General features: G+C 48.4%; 1 protein-coding gene across 3 annotated transcripts in view; it reads right to left on the reverse strand.

The window, feature by feature from the left end:
* The window catches only part of als2a (alsin Rho guanine nucleotide exchange factor ALS2 a), an 88085-nt gene that overhangs the window by 57965 nt on the left and 11025 nt on the right, over positions 1 to 19095 (reverse strand). For all 3 annotated transcript variants that reach the window (XM_031805807.1, XM_031805806.1, XM_031805808.1), the window contains exons 7-15: positions 16543 to 16796; positions 16031 to 16108; positions 15139 to 15246; positions 13512 to 13625; positions 9279 to 9450; positions 4618 to 4807; positions 3734 to 3799; positions 478 to 640; positions 205 to 336 (exon numbers count right to left, since the gene is read on the reverse strand). In XM_031805807.1, the coding sequence (XP_031661667.1) occupies positions 205 to 336; positions 478 to 640; positions 3734 to 3799; positions 4618 to 4807; positions 9279 to 9450; positions 13512 to 13625; positions 15139 to 15246; positions 16031 to 16108; positions 16543 to 16796 (1277 nt within the window). The remainder of the gene's footprint in view (positions 1 to 204; positions 337 to 477; positions 641 to 3733; positions 3800 to 4617; positions 4808 to 9278; positions 9451 to 13511; positions 13626 to 15138; positions 15247 to 16030; positions 16109 to 16542; positions 16797 to 19095) is intronic.

A 19095-nucleotide genomic window follows, 5' to 3' on the forward strand; every position in this document is an offset into this window, starting at 1 on the left:
TCTTAACTGACTTGCCTAGTTAAATAATATATATATATGTTTTTGATCGTTCAATATTTCGTGATAGTTCACCAATAACATGTCTACGTTCTATAGTCTTGCATTATCATACGTCTCATTGAAAATCAAGGTGTTCAGTGCTCTTTACAGTACTGGAGATGGCTCAATATGTTTTCACAACTGTAACAGGACCACTCTACTCACAGTAGTTTTCCCAGAATATGTCCTCCAGAATTGGTTTGTTGTCTCTGCCTCCTTCCTCTTCCTCCCCAGGCTGAGAGACAGCGCCTCATACTTGGAGCAGCCCTCCTGCAGCCTCTGGTATTCCACTGTACTCTGAGATTACCAGGAGAAAGGCTTTAAATGTGATTGATTGATTGATTGAGAAGAGAAGAGAAGAGAAGCGAAGATATAGTGACAACATTCCACAAAGACTTCAGAACCTGTTAGAAGTACTGATAGATGGAAGGTACGTACCACATCGAAACAGGTGGCCAGTTTGAGCAGCAGCCTGGCGTACTCGTGGATGTGTTGCATAGGAGAGTAGAACAGCAACACCAACAGGTCCAACAGAGGAACCTTGTCTTCACTGGACTCTGACAGCTGTCGCAAAACCTCAAACTTCTTACCAAAACACTCCCTGGAGAGGACATCAAGGGGAGTTGTATCAGGAATGTGAATGTACTATGAAGCTATCTATATATATATACATCCTCTCACTGAGTTTATTTTCAGCAAACTTAACATGTGTAAATATGTGTATGAACATAACAAGATTCAACAACTGAGACATAAACTGAACAAGTTCCACAGACATGTGACTAACAGAAATTGAATAATGTGTCCCTGAACAAAGGGAGGGAGTCAAAATCAAAAGTAACAGTCAGTATCTGGTGTGGCCACCAACTGCATTAAGTACTGCCGTGCATCTCCTCCTCATGGACTGCACCAGATTTGCCAGTTCTTGCTATGAGATGTTAATCCACTCTTCCACCAAGGCACCTGCAATTTCCTGGACATTTCTGGGGGGAATGGACCAAACCCTAGATCAGTTCCTCCGATCACCAGCCCGTTCCTCCGATCACCAGCCCGTTCACCAGTCCGTTCCTCCGATCACCAGTCCGTTCCTCCGATCACCAGTCCGTTCCTCCGATCACCAGTCCGTTCCTCCGATCACCAGTCCGTTCCTCCGATCACCAGTCAGTTCCTCCGATCACCAGTCAGTTCCTCCGATCACCAGTCCGTTCACCAGTCAGTTCACCAGTCAGTTCACCAGTCCGTTCCACTGATCACCAGCCCGATCACCAGCCCGTTCCTCTGTTCACCAGCCCGATCACCAGCCCGTTCCTCTGTTCACCAGCCCGTTCCTCTGTTCACCAGCCCGATCACCAGCCCGTTCCTCCGATCACCAGTCCGTTCACCAGTCAGTTCCTCCGATCACCAGTCCGTTCCTCCGATCACCAGTTCGTTCCTCCGATCACCAGTCCGATCACCAGTCCGTTCCTCCGTTCACCAGTCCGTTCCTCCGTTCACCAGTCCGTTCACCAGTCCGTTCACCCGATCACCAGTCCGTTCCTCCGATCACCAGTCCGTTCCTCCATTCACCAGTCCGTTCACCAGTCGGTTCCTCCGATCACCAGTCCGTTCCTCCGATCACCAGTCCGTTCCTCCGATCACCAGTCCGTTCCTCCGATCACCAGTCCGTTCCTCCGATCACCAGTCTGTTCCTCCGATCACCAGTCTGTTCCTCCGATCACCAGTCCATTCCTCCGATCACCAGTCAGTTCACCAGTCAGTTCACCAGTCCGTTCCACTGATCACCAGTCAGTTCCTCCGTTCACCAGCCCGATCACCAGCCCGTTCCTCTGTTCACCAGCCCGTTCCTCCGATCACCAGCCCGTTCCTCCGATCACCAGCCAGTTCCTCCGATCACCAGCCAGTTCCTCCGTTCACCAGCCCGTTCCTCCGATCACCAGCCATTTCCTCCGTTCACCAGCCCGTTCACCAGTCAGTTCCTCCGATCACCAGTCAGTTCCTCCGATCAACAGTCCGTTCCTCCAATCACCAGTCAGTTCCTCCGATCAACAGTCCGTTCCTCCAATCACCAGTCAGTTCCTCCGATCAACAGTCCGTTCCTCCAATCACCAGTCAGTTCCTCCGATCAACAGTCCGTTCCTCCAATCACCAGTCAGTTCCTCCGATCAACAGTCCGTTCCTCCAATCACCAATCCGTTCCTCCGTTCACCAGTCCGTTCACCAGTCCGTTCACCAGTCCGTTCACCAGTCCGTTCCTCCGATCACCAGTCCGTTCACCAGTCCATTCACCAGTCAGTTCACCAGTCCGTTCCACTGATCACCAGTCAGTTCCTCCGTTCACCAGACCGATCACCAGCCCGTTCCTCTGTTCACCAGCCCGATCACCAGCCCGTTCCTCCGATCACCAGCCCGTTCCTCCGATCACCAGCCCGTTCCTCCGATCACCAGCCCGTTCCTCCGATCACCAGCCCGTTCCTCCGATCACCAGCCCGTTCCTCCATTCACCAGTCAGTCCCTCCGATCACCAGTCCGTTCCTCCGATCACCAGTCCGTTCCTCCGTTCACCAGTCCGTTCACCAGTCCGTTCACCAGTCCGTTCACCAGTCCGTTCACCAGTCCGTTCACCAGTCGGTTCCTCTGATCACCAGTCGGTTCCTCTGATCACCAGTCGGTTCCTCTGATCACCAGTCGGTTCCTCTGATCACCAGTCGGTTCCTCTGATCACCAGTCGGTTCCTCTGATCACCAGTCGGTTCCTCTGATCACCAGTCTAGCGGTGATAGAGCTGCCAACGGAGCTAATGCAGTCACTCTACAGCTGGAGGTGGGGGACCAGGTCTTCATACGCCCAATGGCTAACATACCTGTATGGGACTCCGTGAAACCTCCGTGAACCTCACTGTCCTCTACAGGTCAGTTGGTAGAGCATGGTGCTTGCTACCGGCAGCATAGTGGGTTTGATTCCAGGGACCACATGACAATAAGTGGATTTGGATAAAAACCATCTGCTAAATTGCATTTTCCTATTTGTTACTATTATTTTTGTAAACAGTGACTCTTTCCCACATAACTGTAACACCTGTATTGGATGCATCCAGATGGGAATCGTTGGGAGAAATACATTGGTTGGCTAGCTGTCCTCTACTGTCTAGGTAGAGTCACATTACCACGTTCTCTTGTCGTTACACTCTTGCTCAACACCAAGACAAATTTCTCTCACCACTGCTGCACATTGCAAAAGCAATGCATTCTTTAAGAGAAGTAGAGAGTTTCTACCTGATCAATACACAGTTAGTGATGAGGTAGTCAATATGGTTAGTGATGAGGAAGTCAATATGGTTAGCGATGAGGAAGTCAATGTGGTTAGCGATGAGGAAGTCAATGTGGTTAGCGATGAGGAAGTCAATATGGTTAGCGATGAGGAAGTCAATATGGTTAGCGATGAGGAAGTCAATATGGTTAGCGATGAGGAAGTCAATATGGTTAGCGATGAGGAAGTCAATATGGTTAGCGATGAGCAAGTCAATGTGGTTAGTGATGAGGAAGTCAATGTGGTTAGTGATGAGGAAGTCAATGTGGTTAGCGATGACATTAAGTCAATATGGTTAATGTAACTGGGGTGATTTACTGTCTATTGTACTGTACGAGTTTACACAAAAAGATAGTGTAACTGGGATAAGGTCAAATAGAAGGACTTACACAGAGGGCTTCATGAGGGCTTGGAATCCCCCCATAACCAGGAAATTACCCACTGAGCCACAGTACCTGCAGAGAGAGAGAGAGAGAGAGAAAAAAAAGATGGTGAGAAGACTCAGGCGGAGGAGAAGGGAAGACTCAGGCGGAGGAGAAGGGAAGACTCAGGCGGAGGAGAAGGGAAGACTCAGGCGGAGGAGAAGGGAACACTCAGGCGGAGGAGAAGGGAACACTCAGGCGGAGGAGAAGGGAACACTCAGGCGGAGGAGAAGGGAACACTCAGGCGGAGGAGAAGGGAACACTCAGGCGGAGGAGAAGGGAACACTCAGGCGGAGGAGAAGGGAACACTCAGGCGGAGGAGAAGGGAACACTCAGGCGGAGGAGAAGGGAACACTCAGGCGGAGGAGAAGGGAACACTCAGGCGGAGGAGAAGGGAACACTCAGGCGGAGGAGAAGGGAACACTCAGGCGGAGGAGAAGGGAACACTCAGGCGGAGGAGAAGGGAACACTCAGGCGGAGGAGAAGGGAACACTCAGGCGGAGGAGAAGGGAACACTCAGGCGGAGGAGAAGGGAACACTCAGGCGGAGGAGAAGGGAACACTCAGGCGGAGGAGAAGGGAACACTCAGGCGGAGGAGAAGGGAACACTCAGGCGGAGGAGAAGGGAACACTCAGGCGGAGGAGAAGGGAACACTCAGGCGGAGGAGAAGGGAACACTCAGGCGGAGGAGAAGGGAACACTCAGGCGGAGGAGAAGGGAACACTCAGGCGGAGGAGAAGGGAACACTCAGGCGGAGGAGAAGGGAACACTCAGGCGGAGGCCATTTGACAGTGTAACTACTACAAAAGAAACACTAAAACAGACATCTCAGCCTAGTAATTGTGTACTTGCTCTTTATACATGTCCAGGAAGGTGTTAGCGTGTTTCAGGATGACCAGTCCCTTGACGTCCCGGTCAGTATGGAGGAAGGCTGTAAGGGAAACGGAGTGTTGTCCTGTCAGGTGACAGAGCCTGCTGTAGCTACTAGCCAGGGACTGGAACAGCAGGCTGGACGTCTGGCCCAACACCGTGCACACAGACTCTAGAGGAGACACAGAGAGTACACAGATCAATTCACCACCCTCTCTACAACACAGATCAATCCACCACCATCTCTACAACACATAGATCAGCCAGAAGAGGACTGGCCACCCCTCATAGCCTGGTTCCTCTCTAGGTTTCTTTGTAGTTTCCTGCCTTATATGGAGTTTGTCCTAGCCACTGTGCTTCTACACCTTTGCTTGCTGTTTTAGGCTGGGTTTCTGTATAGCACTTTGTGATATCGGCTGATGTATAAAGGGCTTTATAAATACATTTGATTGATTGATTGCGATCAGTCCACCACACTCTTTACCACTGTTGTGTCATCAGCAAACTTAATGATTGAGTTGGAGACGTGCGTGGCCACACAGTCATGGGTGAACAAGGAGTATAGGAGGGGGCTGGGCACGCACCCCTGTGGGGCCCCTGCGTTGAGGACAAGTGTGGCGGAGGTGTTGTTGCATACAACACAGGGAATGTCCGTGAAGACATTCACCACCTGGAGTAGACCCGTCAGGAAGCTTAGTGATGAGCATGGAGGGCACTATGGTATTGAAGGCTGTGCTTTAGTCCATGAACAACATTCTTACAAAAGTATTCCTCCAGCTGGGAAAGGGCAGTCAAATCAAATGTTATTTGTCACTCTTCTTCTCTCTCTCTCGCTCTCTACCACCTCTCTCTCTGTACCTCTCCCTCTCTACCTCTCTCTCTCCCTCTCTACCTCTCTCTCTTTATCTCTCTCTCTGTAGACCGTGAAACTTACAAGCTCTTAACCAACAATGCAGTTAAGAAAATATTTACTAAATAACATAAAGTAAAAACATTTAAATAATAATAATAATAATAATAACAACAATAAAGAGGTGAGGGGTTACAGGTCATAGAGGGGGGGGGGGGGTCGTTGCAATTAGTCTGGGTGGCCATTTGATTCATTGTTCAGCAGTCTCATGGCTTGGGGGTAGAAGCTGTTAAGGAGTCTTTTGGACCTAGACTTGGTGCTCCGGGACAGCTTGCCGTGCGGTAGCAGAGAGAACAGTCTATGACTTGGGTGGCTGGCGTATTATGAATTTTTTTTAGGGATTCCTCTGACACCGCCTGGTATAGGGTCCTGGATGGCAGGAAACTTGGCCCCAGTGATGTACTGGGCAGTACACAATACCCTCTGTAGTGCCTTATGGTCGGAGGCCGAGCAGTTGCCATACGAGGCAGTGATGCAAGCAGTCAGGATGCTCTCGATGGTGCAGCTGTAGAACCTTTTGAGGAACTGAGGCCACATCTTTTCAGTCTCCTGAGGGGGAATAGGTTTTGTCGTGCCCTCTTCACGACTGTCTTGGTGTGTTCGGACCATTCTAGTTTGTTGGTGATGTGGACACCCAAGAACTTGAAGCTCTCAACCTGTTCCACTACAGCCCTGTCCATGTGAATGGGGGTGTGCTTGGCCCTCCTTTTCCTGTAGTGAACGATCATCTCCTTTGTCTTACTCTTACTCACGTTGACGGAGATGTTGTTTTCCTGGTACCACACTGCCAGGTCTCTGACCTCCTCCCTATAGGCTGTCTCATCATTGTTGGTGATCAGGTCTACCACCATTGTATCGTCAGCAGGCTTAATGATGGTGTTGGAGTCATGCTTGGCCATGCAGTAGTGGGTGAACAGGGAGTACAGGAGGGGTCTAAGCACGCACCCCTGAGGGGCCCCCATGTTGAGTATCAATGTGGCAGATGTTTTTGCTATTTAGGCAGGTTACCTTCTCTTTCAGGGATTATGGTTGTCTGCTTGAAACATGTAAGTATTAAAGACTCGGTCAGGGAGAGGTTGAAAATGTCAGTGAAGATACTTGCCAGTTGGTCCGAGCATGCTCTGAGTACACGTCCTGGTAGTCCGTCTGGCCCTACGGCCTTGTGAATGTTGACCTGTTTAAAGATCTTGCTCACAACGGCTACAGAGAGCGTGATCACACAGTTGTTCAGAACAGCTGGTGCTCTCATGCATGCTTCAGTGTTGCTTGCCTTGAAGCAAACATAAAAGGCATTTAGCCCGTCTGGTAGTCCGTCTGGTAGGCTCGCATCACTGGGCAGCTCACGAGTTTCCCTTTGTAGTAATTAACCGTTTGCAAGCTCTGCCACATCCGACGACTGTCAGAGCCAGTGTAGTAGGATTCAAACTTAGTCCTGTATTGTAGTTTTTCCTGTTTGATAGTTCGTCTGAGGGCATAGCGAGATTTCTTATAAGCATCCATATTAGTGTCCCGCTCCTTGAAAGAGGCAGCTCTAGCCTTTAGCTCAGTGCGGATGTTTCTCTAACTCAGGCGAGCAAGACCTTGAGATGACCTTAATATTAGACATTGCGCATCAGCTGTTATTGACAAATAGACACACACCTCCACCTCTCCTCTTGCCGGACATAGCTGTTCTGTCCTGCCGATGCACGGAAAACACAGCCAACTGTATGGGTTAGGGAAAACCAACTGTATATTATCCATGTCGTTGTTCAGCCACGACTCGGTGAAACATAAGATATCACAGGTTTTGATGTCAAGTTGGTAGGATAGTCTCAAACGGAGACCATCCAGTTTATTCAAAATCAAATCAATTTTTATTGGTCACATACACATGGTTAGCAGATGTTAATGTGAGTGTAGCGAAATGCTTGTGCTTCTAGTTCTGACAGTGCAGTAATATCTAACAAGTACTTTAACAATTCCACAACTACCTAATACACACATCTAAAGGGGTGAATGAGAATATGTACATATAAATATATGGATGAGCGATGGACCGAGAGGCATAGGCAAGGTGCAGTAGATGATAAAAAATACAGTATATACATGTGATATGTGTAAACTAGAGGTTGACCGATTAATCGGAATGGCCGATTAATTAGGGCCGATTTCAAATTTTCATAACAATCGGAAATCGGTATTTTTGGGCGCCGATTTTCAAAAATGTTTTAATATATTTTTTTACACCTTTATTTAATCTTTATTTAACCAGGCAAGTCAGTTAAGAACACATTCTTATTTTCAATAACGGCCTAGGAACGGTGGGTTAACTGCCTGTTCAGGGGCAGAAAGACAGATTTTCACCTTGTCAGCTCGGGGGATCCAATCTTGCAACCTTACAGTTAACTAGTCCAACGCAATAACGACCTGCCTCTCTCTCGTTGCACTCCACAAGGGACTGCCTGTTACGAGAATGCAGTAAGCCAAGGTAAGTTCCTAGCTAGCATTAAACTTATCTTATAAAAAACAATCAATTATAATCACTAGTTAACTACACATGGTTGATGATTATCTAGCGTGTCCTGTGTTGCATATAATCTGATAATCAAGTATCTAAGTATCTGACTGAGCGGTGGTAGGCAGAAGCAGGCGCGTAAACATTCATTCAAACAGCACTTTCGTGCGTTTTGCCAGCAGCTCTTCGTTGTGCGTCAAGCATTGCGCTGTTTATGACTTCAAACCTATCAACTCCCGAGATGAGGCTGGTGTGCCGGAAGTGAAATGGCTGGCTAGTTAGCGCGCGCTAATAGCGTTTCAAACTGCACTCGCTCTGAGCCTTGGGCTGCTTACGGAGGCTATACTGTTACACTGGCAATACTAAAGTGCCTATAAGTACATCCAATGGTCAAAGGTTAAGGAAATACAAATTGTATAGAGGGAAATAGTCCTATAATTCCTATAATAACTACAACCTAAAACTTCTTACCTGGGAATATTGAAGACTCATGTTAAAAGGAACCACCAGCTTTCATATGTTCTCATGTTCTGAGCAAGGAACTGAAACGTTAGCTTTCTTACATAGCACATATTGCACTTTTACGTTCTTGACAATGATCCCAAACACACCGCCCGGGCAATGAAGGAGTGGCTTCGTAAGAAGCATTTCAAGGTCCTGGAGTGGCCTAGCCAGTCTCCATAGAAAATCTTTGGAGGGAGTTGAAAGTCCGTGTTGCCCAGCAACAGCCCCAAAACATCACTGCTCTAGAGGAGAACTGCATGGAGGAATGGGCCAAAATACCAGCAACAGTGTGTGAAAACCTTGTGAAGACTTACAGAAAACGTTTGACCTCTGTCATTGCCAACAAAGGGTATATAACAAAGTATTGAGATAAACTTTTCCACCATAATTTGCAAAATCCTACAATGTGATATTCTGGATTTCTTTTCTAATTTTTGTCTGTCATAGTTGAAGTGTACCTATGACGAAAATTACAGGGCTCTCTCATCTTTTTAAGTGGGAGCGCTTGCAGAAATGGTGGCTGACTAAATACTTTTTTGCCCCACTGTATGTTGAACACATCAGCCTTTGCCACCTTCTATAGGAATTGAACGACTGCATAGGGCTGTGTTTTGGATGACTGGCTGCAAATGTTTATTGAATTGTGTTATTTCTGCCTTTTCTATTCCAGATTCTGAAGCATCCCATGTATGTAACTTTAGTCTTTCACTTTTCGTTTGTCTTTTGTCTCACCTTTCTTCAGTAGAGGGCTGACCACCCGCTTGTTGACGTCTCTGAGCCTGCAGTAATACTTCCTGTCTGCTGCAGCCAGCTCGTGAAGAGCAGAGATGAACCCCATCACGTTGAGGTCAGCCTGGGCTAGACAGGACTGTCCTCCGCCATACACACTGCTGATGTAGCCCATCTAGACAGGAAGACACCAACACATTAAAGAGCAATATTTTATGTGGCTTGTTATGATATTGCCCAGATACATGACTGTAGGCTCTTACGGAGTTAGCCTACGAGTAGCCTACGAGTCTACAGCCAAGTCTCAGGGGACAAGTTACTGGTAGGAGTCTACAGCCAAGTCTCAGGGGACAAGTTACTGGTATGAGTCTACAGCCAAGTCTGAGGGGACAAGTTACTGGTAGGAGTCTACAGCCAAGTCTCAGGGGACAAGTTACTGGTAGGAGTCTACAGCCAAGTCTGAGGGGACAAGTTACTGGTAGGAGTCTACAGCCAAGTCTGAGGGGACAAGTTACTGGTAGGAGTCTACAGCCAAGTCTCAGGGGACAAGTTACTGGTAGGAGTCTACAGCCAAGTCTCAGGGGACAAGTTACTGGTAGGAGTCTACAGCCAAGTCTGAGGGGACAAGTTACTGGTAGGAGTCTACAGCCAAGTCTCAGGGGACAAGTTACTGGTAGGAGTCTACAGCCAAGTCTCAGGGGACAAGTTACTGGTAGGAGTCTACAGCCAAGTCTCAGGGGACAAGTTACTGGTAGGAGTCTACAGCCAAGTCTGAGGGGACAAGTTACTGGTAGGAGTCTACAGCCAAGTCTGAGGGGACAAGTTACTGGTAGGAGTCTACAGCCAAGTCTCAGGGGACAAGTTACTGGTAGGAGTCTACAGCCAAGTCTCAGGGGACAAGTTACTGGTAGGAGTCTACAGCCAAGTCTCAGGGGACAAGTTACTGGTATGAGTCTACAGCCAAGTCTCAGGGGACAAGTTACTGGTATGAGTCTACAGCCAAGTCTCAGGGGACAAGTTACTGGTAGGAGTCTACAGCCAAGTCTCAGGGGACAAGTTACTGGTATGAGTCTACAGCCAAGTCTCAGGGGACAAGTTACTGGTATGAGTCTACAGCCAAGTCTCAGGGGACAAGTTACTGGTATGAGTCTACAGCCAAGTCTCAGGGGACAAGTTACTGGTAGGAGTCTACAGCCAAGTCTCAGGGGACAAGTTACTGGTATGAGTCTACAGCCAAGTCTCAGGGGACAAGTTACTGGTAGGAGTCTACAGCCAAGTCTCAGGGGACAAGTTACTGGTATGAGTCTACAGCCAAGTCTCAGGGGACAAGTTACTGGTATGAGTCTACAGCCAAGTCTCAGGGGACAAGTTACTGGTATGAGTCTACAGCCAAGTCTCAGGGGACAAGTTACTGGTAGGAGTCTACAGCCAAGTCTCAGGGGACAAGTTACTGGTAGGAGTCTACAGCCAAGTCTCAGGGGACAAGTTACTGGTAGGAGTCTACAGCCAAGTCTCAGGGGACAAGTTACTGGTAGGAGTCTACAGCCAAGTCTCAGGGGACAAGTTACTGGTAGGAGTCTACAGCCAAGTCTCAGGGGACAAGTTACTGGTAGGAGTCTACAGCCAAGTCTCAGGGGACAAGTTACTGGTAGGAGTCTACAGCCAAGTCTCAGGGGACAAGTTACTGGTAGGAGTCTACAGCCAAGTCTCAGGGGACAAGTTACTGGTAGGAGTCTACAGCCAAGTCTGAGGGGACAAGTTACTGGTAGGAGTCTACAGCCAAGTCTGAGGGGACAAGTTACTGGTAGGAGTCTACAGCCAAGTCTGAGGGGACAAGTTACTGGTAGGAGTCTACAGCCAAGTCTCAGGGGACAAGTTACTGGTAGGAGTCTACAGCCAAGTCTCAGGGGACAAGTTACTGGTAGGAGTCTACAGCCAAGTCTCAGGGGACAAGTTACTGGTAGGAGTCTACAGCCAAGTCTCAGGGGACAAGTTACTGGTATGAGTCTACAGCCAAGTCTGAGGGGACAAGTTACTGGTAGGAGTCTACAGCCAAGTCTCAGGGGACAAGTTACTGGTATGAGTCTACAGCCAAGTCTCAGGGGACAAGTTACTGGTAGGAGTCTACAGCCAAGTCTCAGGGGACAAGTTACTGGTATGAGTCTACAGCCAAGTCTGAGGGGACAAGTTACTGGTAGGAGTCTACAGCCAAGTCTCAGGGGACAAGTTACTGGTAGGAGTCTACAGCCAAGTCTGAGGGGACAAGTTACTGGTAGGAGTCTACAGCCAAGTCTCAGGGGACAAGTTACTGGTAGGAGTCTACAGCCAAGTCTCAGGGGACAAGTTACTGGTATGAGTCTACAGCCAAGTCTGAGGGGACAAGTTACTGGTAGGAGTCTACAGCCAAGTCTCAGGGGACAAGTTACTGGTAGGAGTCTACAGCCAAGTCTCAGGGGACAAGTTACTGGTATGAGTCTACAGCCAAGTCTCAGGGGACAAGTTACTGGTATGAGTCTACAGCCAAGTCTGAGGGGACAAGTTACTGGTAGGAGTCTACAGCCAAGTCTCAGGGGACAAGTTACTGGTATGAGTCTACAGCCAAGTCTGAGGGGACAAGTTACTGGTAGGAGTCTACAGCCAAGTCTCAGGGGACAAGTTACTGGTAGGAGTCTACAGCCAAGTCTGAGGGGACAAGTTACTGGTAGGAGTCTACAGCCAAGTCTCAGGGGACAAGTTACTGGTAGGAGTCTACAGCCAAGTCTCAGGGGACAAGTTACTGGTAGGAGTCTACAGCCAAGTCTGAGGGGACAAGTTACTGGTAGGAGTCTACAGCCAAGTCTCAGGGGACAAGTTACTGGTAGGAGTCTACAGCCAAGTCTCAGGGGACAAGTTACTGGTAGGAGTCTACAGCCAAGTCTCAGGGGACAAGTTACTGGTAGGAGTCTACAGCCAAGTCTGAGGGGACAAGTTACTGGTAGGAGTCTACAGCCAAGTCTCAGGGGACAAGTTACTGGTAGGAGTCTACAGCCAAGTCTCAGGGGACAAGTTACTGGTAGGAGTCTACAGCCAAGTCTCAGGGGACAAGTTACTGGTAGGAGTCTACAGCCAAGTCTGAGGGGACAAGTTACTGGTAGGAGTCTACAGCCAAGTCTCAGGGGACAAGTTACTGGTAGGAGTCTACAGCCAAGTCTCAGGGGACAAGTTACTGGTATGAGTCTACAGCCAAGTCTCAGGGGACAAGTTACTGGTATGAGTCTACAGCCAAGTCTCAGGGGACAAGTTACTGGTAGGAGTCTACAGCCAAGTCTCAGGGGACAAGTTACTGGTAGGAGTCTACAGCCAAGTCTCAGGGGACAAGTTACTGGTAGGAGTCTACAGCCAAGTCTCAGGGGACAAGTTACTGGTAGGAGTCTACAGCCAAGTCTCAGGGGACAAGTTACTGGTAGGAGTCTACAGCCAAGTCTGAGGGGACAAGTTACTGGTAGGAGTCTACAGCCAAGTCTCAGGGGACAAGTTACTGGTAGGAGTCTACAGCCAAGTCTCAGGGGACAAGTTACTGGTAGGAGTCTACAGCCAAGTCTCAGGGGACAAGTTACTGGTAGGAGTCTACAGCCAAGTCTCAGGGGACAAGTTACTGGTATGAGTCTACAGCCAAGTCTGAGGGGACAAGTTACTGGTAGGAGTCTACAGCCAAGTCTCAGGGGACAAGTTACTGGTAGGAGTCTACAGCCAAGTCTCAGGGGACAAGTTACTGGTAGGAGTCTACAGCCAAGTCTCAGGGGACAAGTTACTGGTAGGAGTCTACAGCCAAGTCTCAGGGGACAAGTTACTGGTAGGAGTCTACAGCCAAGTCTCAGGGGACAAGTTACTGGTAGGAGTCTACAGCAAAGTCTCAGGGGACAAGTTACTGGTAGGAGTCTACAGCCAAGTCTGAGGGGACAAGTTACTGGTGTTTAATAAGTTATAATAAATTATAAAATCAAGAAAGCGTAGCACTGTTTCCGAACAGATGTGATACATTTATTAACAGGGGAAACTAACAGACAGTATCTAAACAGAGTGCTCTTTTTCCATTCTCCTGGATAGTCACCTGTCTAAGTGTTCTGGGGTAAAGGAATGTTGTGGGATTTTACTCAGGTCCTCAGTCGAGCACCCTTTCGTTCAAGCTGGGCCGAAGTGCGTTTGGGTAAAAACGTTCTTTCTACATATTATAGAGAGGTATTATGTTCGACTCACATTCACACAGAAGGGCAGTAGGACAGGTCTGAGGGTGTACGTGTCAGTTCTAGACGGAGAGCTCTCAGTTGACCCGGTCCCAGGTATGTGGTTCTCAGGTGTGGTCTCCATCACCTGAATTAATTCATTAATACTTTATTGTTCCATAGGGAAATTTGTTCAACTATAAAGGCATTCCTGTCATACATTCACTGACTATACAAAAAACACACACACTCACACACACACACACACACACACTCACACACACGGCCTCTGCAGAAGGGGAAGAGACTCGTCCAGAAACCTATTGATTCAGCAGATACTGAAAAAATGGCTCTACATGTACAGTAACATAAACCGAAGAAATACAGAAATGAAACAATCTATAAGTTCTCACAATATAAACAATGACAAGTTGGGTAACATGTTTAAAAAATCCACCAATGTCAAAGGACATCCAGCCAACTTGACACAACTGTGGGAAGTGTTGGAGTCAACATGGGCCAGCATCCCTGTGGAACGCTTTCAACACCTTGTAGAGTCAACATGGACCAGCATCCCTGTGGAACGCTTTCAACACCTTGTAGAGTCAACATGGGCCAGCATCCCTGTGGAACGCTATCAACACCTTGTAGAGTCAACATGGGCCAGCATCCCTGTGGAACACTTTCAACACCTTGTAGAGTCAACATGGGCCAGCATCCCTGTGGAACGCTTTCAACACCTTGTAGAGTCAACATGGGCCCAGCATCCCTGTGGAACGCTTTCAACACCTTGTAGAGTCAACATGGGCCAGCATCCCTGTGGAACACTTTCAACACCTTGTAGAGTCCATGACCCCGATGAATTGAGGCTGTTCTGAACACCTTCCTAACTCAATATTAGGAAGATGCTCCTAATGTTTTGTACACTCAGTGTATTTAGCATCACAAGACACAACACATAACGTATACAGTATACATGTAAAGTCCGGTTCAGATACATTAGCCAACATAAGACGAGACAAAACTATCCCGTTTTAGAATTTGGGATTGTAGAACAGCTGACTAAAGACATTCACATTAATGTTGTTTTATTTGATTTATTTAACCTTCACTAGGTAAGTCAGTTAAGAACAAATTATTTTTTACAATGACCTTTTACCTGGACGACGCTCGGCCAATTGTGCGCCACCCTATGGGACTCCCAATTATGGCCCGGTTGTGATACAGCCTGGAATCGAACCAGGGTGTCTGTAGTGACGCCTCTATCTCTCTGAGATGCAGTGCCTTAGACCGCTGCGCCACTCGGGAGCCCAGAGTAAGAAGACCAGTTGAGACCGTTTCCACTTTAGAATGACGTGATGACAGTTTGAAACAAAGCTATCCTGTTGTAGCAAACTGAATACATGCACATTGTAGTGAAATATCAGCAAGCTAGGCTAGCTACTACTGCAGCTATACAGCTAGCTAGGTGTCCGCTTGGCTAGCTACTACTGCAGCTATACAGCTATCTAGGTGTCCGCTAGGCTAGCTACTACTGCAGCTATACAGCTATCTAGGTGTCCGCTAGGCTAGCTACTACTGCAGCTATACAGCTAGCTAGGTGTCCGCTGTAACACGAGACATACTGACCTGTTGACCTCTGTAACTCGGGACATACTGACCTGTTGACCACTGTAACAGAGGATGGGCTGGCAGCAGTCACCATCAGCCAGGAAAACACTGTGGCTCTGCCCAGCTGCCAGGTCCCACACACGCAGACCCTTTGACATCTGAGAGGAGGTCAAAACACACACACACAAACACAGATCAGCAAGGAACACACTGTGGCTCTGCCCTGCCACCAGGTCCCACACAAACAGACCCTCTGACATCGGAGTGTGATTTGCCCCCCCCCTGTGAGATGTCAGAGTGTGAGGGACCTGCTGGCAGGGCTACAGTATCAGTAGTGGGCCCAGATCTGTTTCTGCTGTGAAGCCAACTCCTATGGTTGTTGACAGGCCAAATATAATGATGACAACAACAGTAGGAATTGGCTTTACAGCAGATAACAGATCTGGGACCACTAAGCTAGAACTGCAGGCTAGACCACCAGACAAGCAGGCTAGACCACCAGACCAGCAGGCTAGACCATCAGACCAGCAGGCTAGACCACCAGACCAGCAGGCTAGACCACCAGACCAGCAGGCTAGACCAGCAGGCTAGACCACCAGACCAGCAGGCTAGACCAGCAGGCTAGACCACCAGACCAGCAGGCTAGACCACCAGACCAGCAGGCTAGACCACCAGACCAGCAGGCTAGACCACCAGACCAGCAGGCTAGACCACCAGACCAGCAGGCTAGACCAGCAGGCTAGACCACCAGACCAGCAGGCTAGACCAGCAGGCTAGACCACCAGACCAGCAGGCTAGACCAGACCAGCAGGCTAGACCACCAGACCAGCAGGCTAGACCACCAGACCAGCAGGCTAGACCAGACCAGCAGCGCAGTATAACCATGAAGAACTGAAGACAAGAACATATGCCCTCCAAAGTAGGTAAATGTAGGTAGAGTACCTTGGCCTGTTGAGGCATGGTAGTGGGGCTGTTCATGTGTCCCAACTGGCCGGATCTGTTGCTGCCCCACGAAAACACCTGGGGTGATAGAGCCTGGTTATATTACACACCAGTCTCTCCATTTATAGGACGCTACAATATTAGCTACGTTGCCCTACATTTGCTCACACCATAACAACTTCTTAACAGTCTCTCCTCTAAATTCAAAAGAAGAGAGGCAATCAAATAAATACAATGCTAAAATGGCTAATGACTTGGCAATAAGATAAGGCAATAGGATAAGGCAATAGGATAAGGCAATAGGATAAGGCAATAGGATAAGGCAATAGGATAAGGCAATAGGATAAGGCAATAGGATAAGGCAATAGGATAAGGCGATAGGATAAGGCGATAGGATAAGGCGATGGGATGAGGCAATAGGATAAGGCGATGGGATGAGGCAATAGGATAAGGCGATGGGATGAGGCAATAGGATAAGGGAACTGTGAGTGTGATGGGGATTGTGTTTTTACCTGACACTGTGCAGAAAGGGCCAGAGAGTGGTGTGTTCCTGCCGCTACCTTCACTACCTCCTCTCCATTCAGGCTCTTGATACACAGCGGCTGGAGCCTGGGTAGCTGGTCTCCGTGGCCCAGCTGTCCCTCCTGCCCCCGGCCCCAGCTCCACACCTCTGTGTTCAGGGAGGGCAGAGACTCCACTACCTCCTCCTTCCTGGGCACATTGGGCCTGGAGCGGGCGCTCCTCCTGCCGGGGAGCTCAGGGGATGCTGGAAGGAAAAACAAAAGGCATCAAAATGCTATTTGACATACGAGTGGCTCACCGTAGAATGAGTAATATAAATGACTTAGAATTGAGTTATAGAGAGAGGGGATGCAACATAGTTGTATGTCCAGCATCGGACATACAACATAGTTGTTACAGCTATTGAGTTATAGAGAGAGGGGATGCTGGAGAACCCAGCATCGGACATACAACATAGTTGTTACAGCTATTGAGTTATAGAGAGAGGGGATGCTGGAGAACCCAGCATCAGACATACAACATAGTTGCTACAGCTATTTCAACACGTTTCTCATCTCAAGAGTCTTTCTGGGTTAAATAAAGGATGAATCACACAATATAATATGAAAGTGCTGTAAACCAGCGCTTAGCAGACAATATGACAGAAATAGAAACTTCTGGAATGCAATTTTAAACATCTAAAAACCAGAAGTCTATCAGGGTTGACCATGGGACTGAACACATTCCTCTGCAACTGGATCCTGGACTTCCTGACGGGCCGCACCCAGGCGGTGAAGGTAGGTACAACACATCCGCCACGTTGACCCTGAACACTGGGGTCAATAGTTGCCAGCAGTTGTGAAAAACTGAAATCACGAACCACCGCGTTTAACCAAGGCAAGGAGACTGGGAATATGGTTGAACACAAACAGTCCAGTTATGTCCTCCGTAAGGCAATCCAACACGCTGTCAGTACAGAGACAAAGTGGTGATGAAATTCAACGACTCAGACACGAGACGTATGTGGCAGGATCTACAGACAATCAAGGATTACAATGGCAAAACCGGCCACGTTGCTGACACCGATGTCTTGCTCCCGGACAAGCTAAACACCTTCTTCACCTGCTTTGACAATAACACAGTGCCACAGAAGCAGGCTGAACCCGAGTACCGTGGGTTCTCGTTCTCCGTGACCGACGTAAGACATTTAAGCATGTTAACCCTTGCAAGGCTGTTGGCCCAGACGTCAACCCAACGTCCAGCTGGCTGAAGTGTTAACGGACGTATTCAATCTCTCCCTATCCCAGTCTGCTGTCCCCACTTGCTTCAAGATGGCCACCATTGTTCATGTACCCAAGAAAGCAAAGGTAACTTAACTAAATGACTATCACCCAGAAGCACTCACTTCTGTCATCATGAAGTGCTTTGAGAGACTAGCCAAGGATCATATCACCTCTACCTTACCTGACACCCACTTCAATTTGCTGTAATCGCCATCACACTGTACACGGCCCATCTGGACAAGAGGAATACCCCCTAGACAAAAGGGGGACAAAGCACAGCCCGTGGGCCATAACCGGCCCGTCGGGCACTTCAACGAGACATTTTACCCATTTCTATCTCCCCAATTTCATGGTATCCAATTGGTAGTTACAGTCTTGTTCCCTCAACTGCAACTCCCGTACAGACTCTGGAGAGGCAAAGGTCGAGAGCCGTGCGTCCCCCGAAACACGACCCAACCAGGCCGCACTGCTTCCAATGTGTCAGAGGAAACACCGTACACCTGGCGACCGTGTCAGCGTACATGCACCTGGCCTGCCACAGGAGTCGCTAGAGCACGACGGGACAAGGAAATTTCGGCCCGCCAAACCCTCTCCTAACCCCGACGACACTGAGCCCATTGTGCGCAGTCTCGTGGGTCTCCCAGTCACGGCCAGCTGTGACACAGCCACAGGTCTGTAGTGACGCCTCAAGCAGTGCAGTGCCTTAGACCGCTGTGCCACTCGGGAAGCCCCCGCACTCGGGAAGCCCCCGCCCTACCCTGAACTTAGTCACTGTCACTAGCCGGCTACCACCTGGTGCCCTACCCTGAACTTAGTCACTGTCACTAGCCGGCTACCACCTGGTGCTCTACCCTGCACCTTAGAGGCTGCTGCCCTATATACATCACTGGTTACTTTAATAATGGAACACCAGTCACTTTAATAACGTTTACATACTGTTTTACTCATTTCATATGCATTTGCTCTATTCTAGACAATACCATCCTATTCAACTATAGCTCTATCTACACTATTCTACCCTACATATTCTACAGTTATTCTACATATTCTATACACATACTGTCCATAATGTCTATACATCCCATCACACACACATACATACATATATAAGATAGATAGATAGATAGATAGATAGTCTGGACACACAAAACTCATTCAAGTTTATTATTTTTTTTATTTGTACTGTTTTCTATACTGTAGAATAATAGTGAAGAAACTATGAAATAACACGGAATAATGTAGTGTCCAAACATTGGACTGGTACTGTATATGTAAATACAG

This window comes from Oncorhynchus kisutch, linkage group LG26 (genome assembly GCF_002021735.2).
Source record: "Oncorhynchus kisutch isolate 150728-3 linkage group LG26, Okis_V2, whole genome shotgun sequence".
Taxonomy (NCBI): Eukaryota; Metazoa; Chordata; class Actinopteri; order Salmoniformes; family Salmonidae; genus Oncorhynchus; species Oncorhynchus kisutch.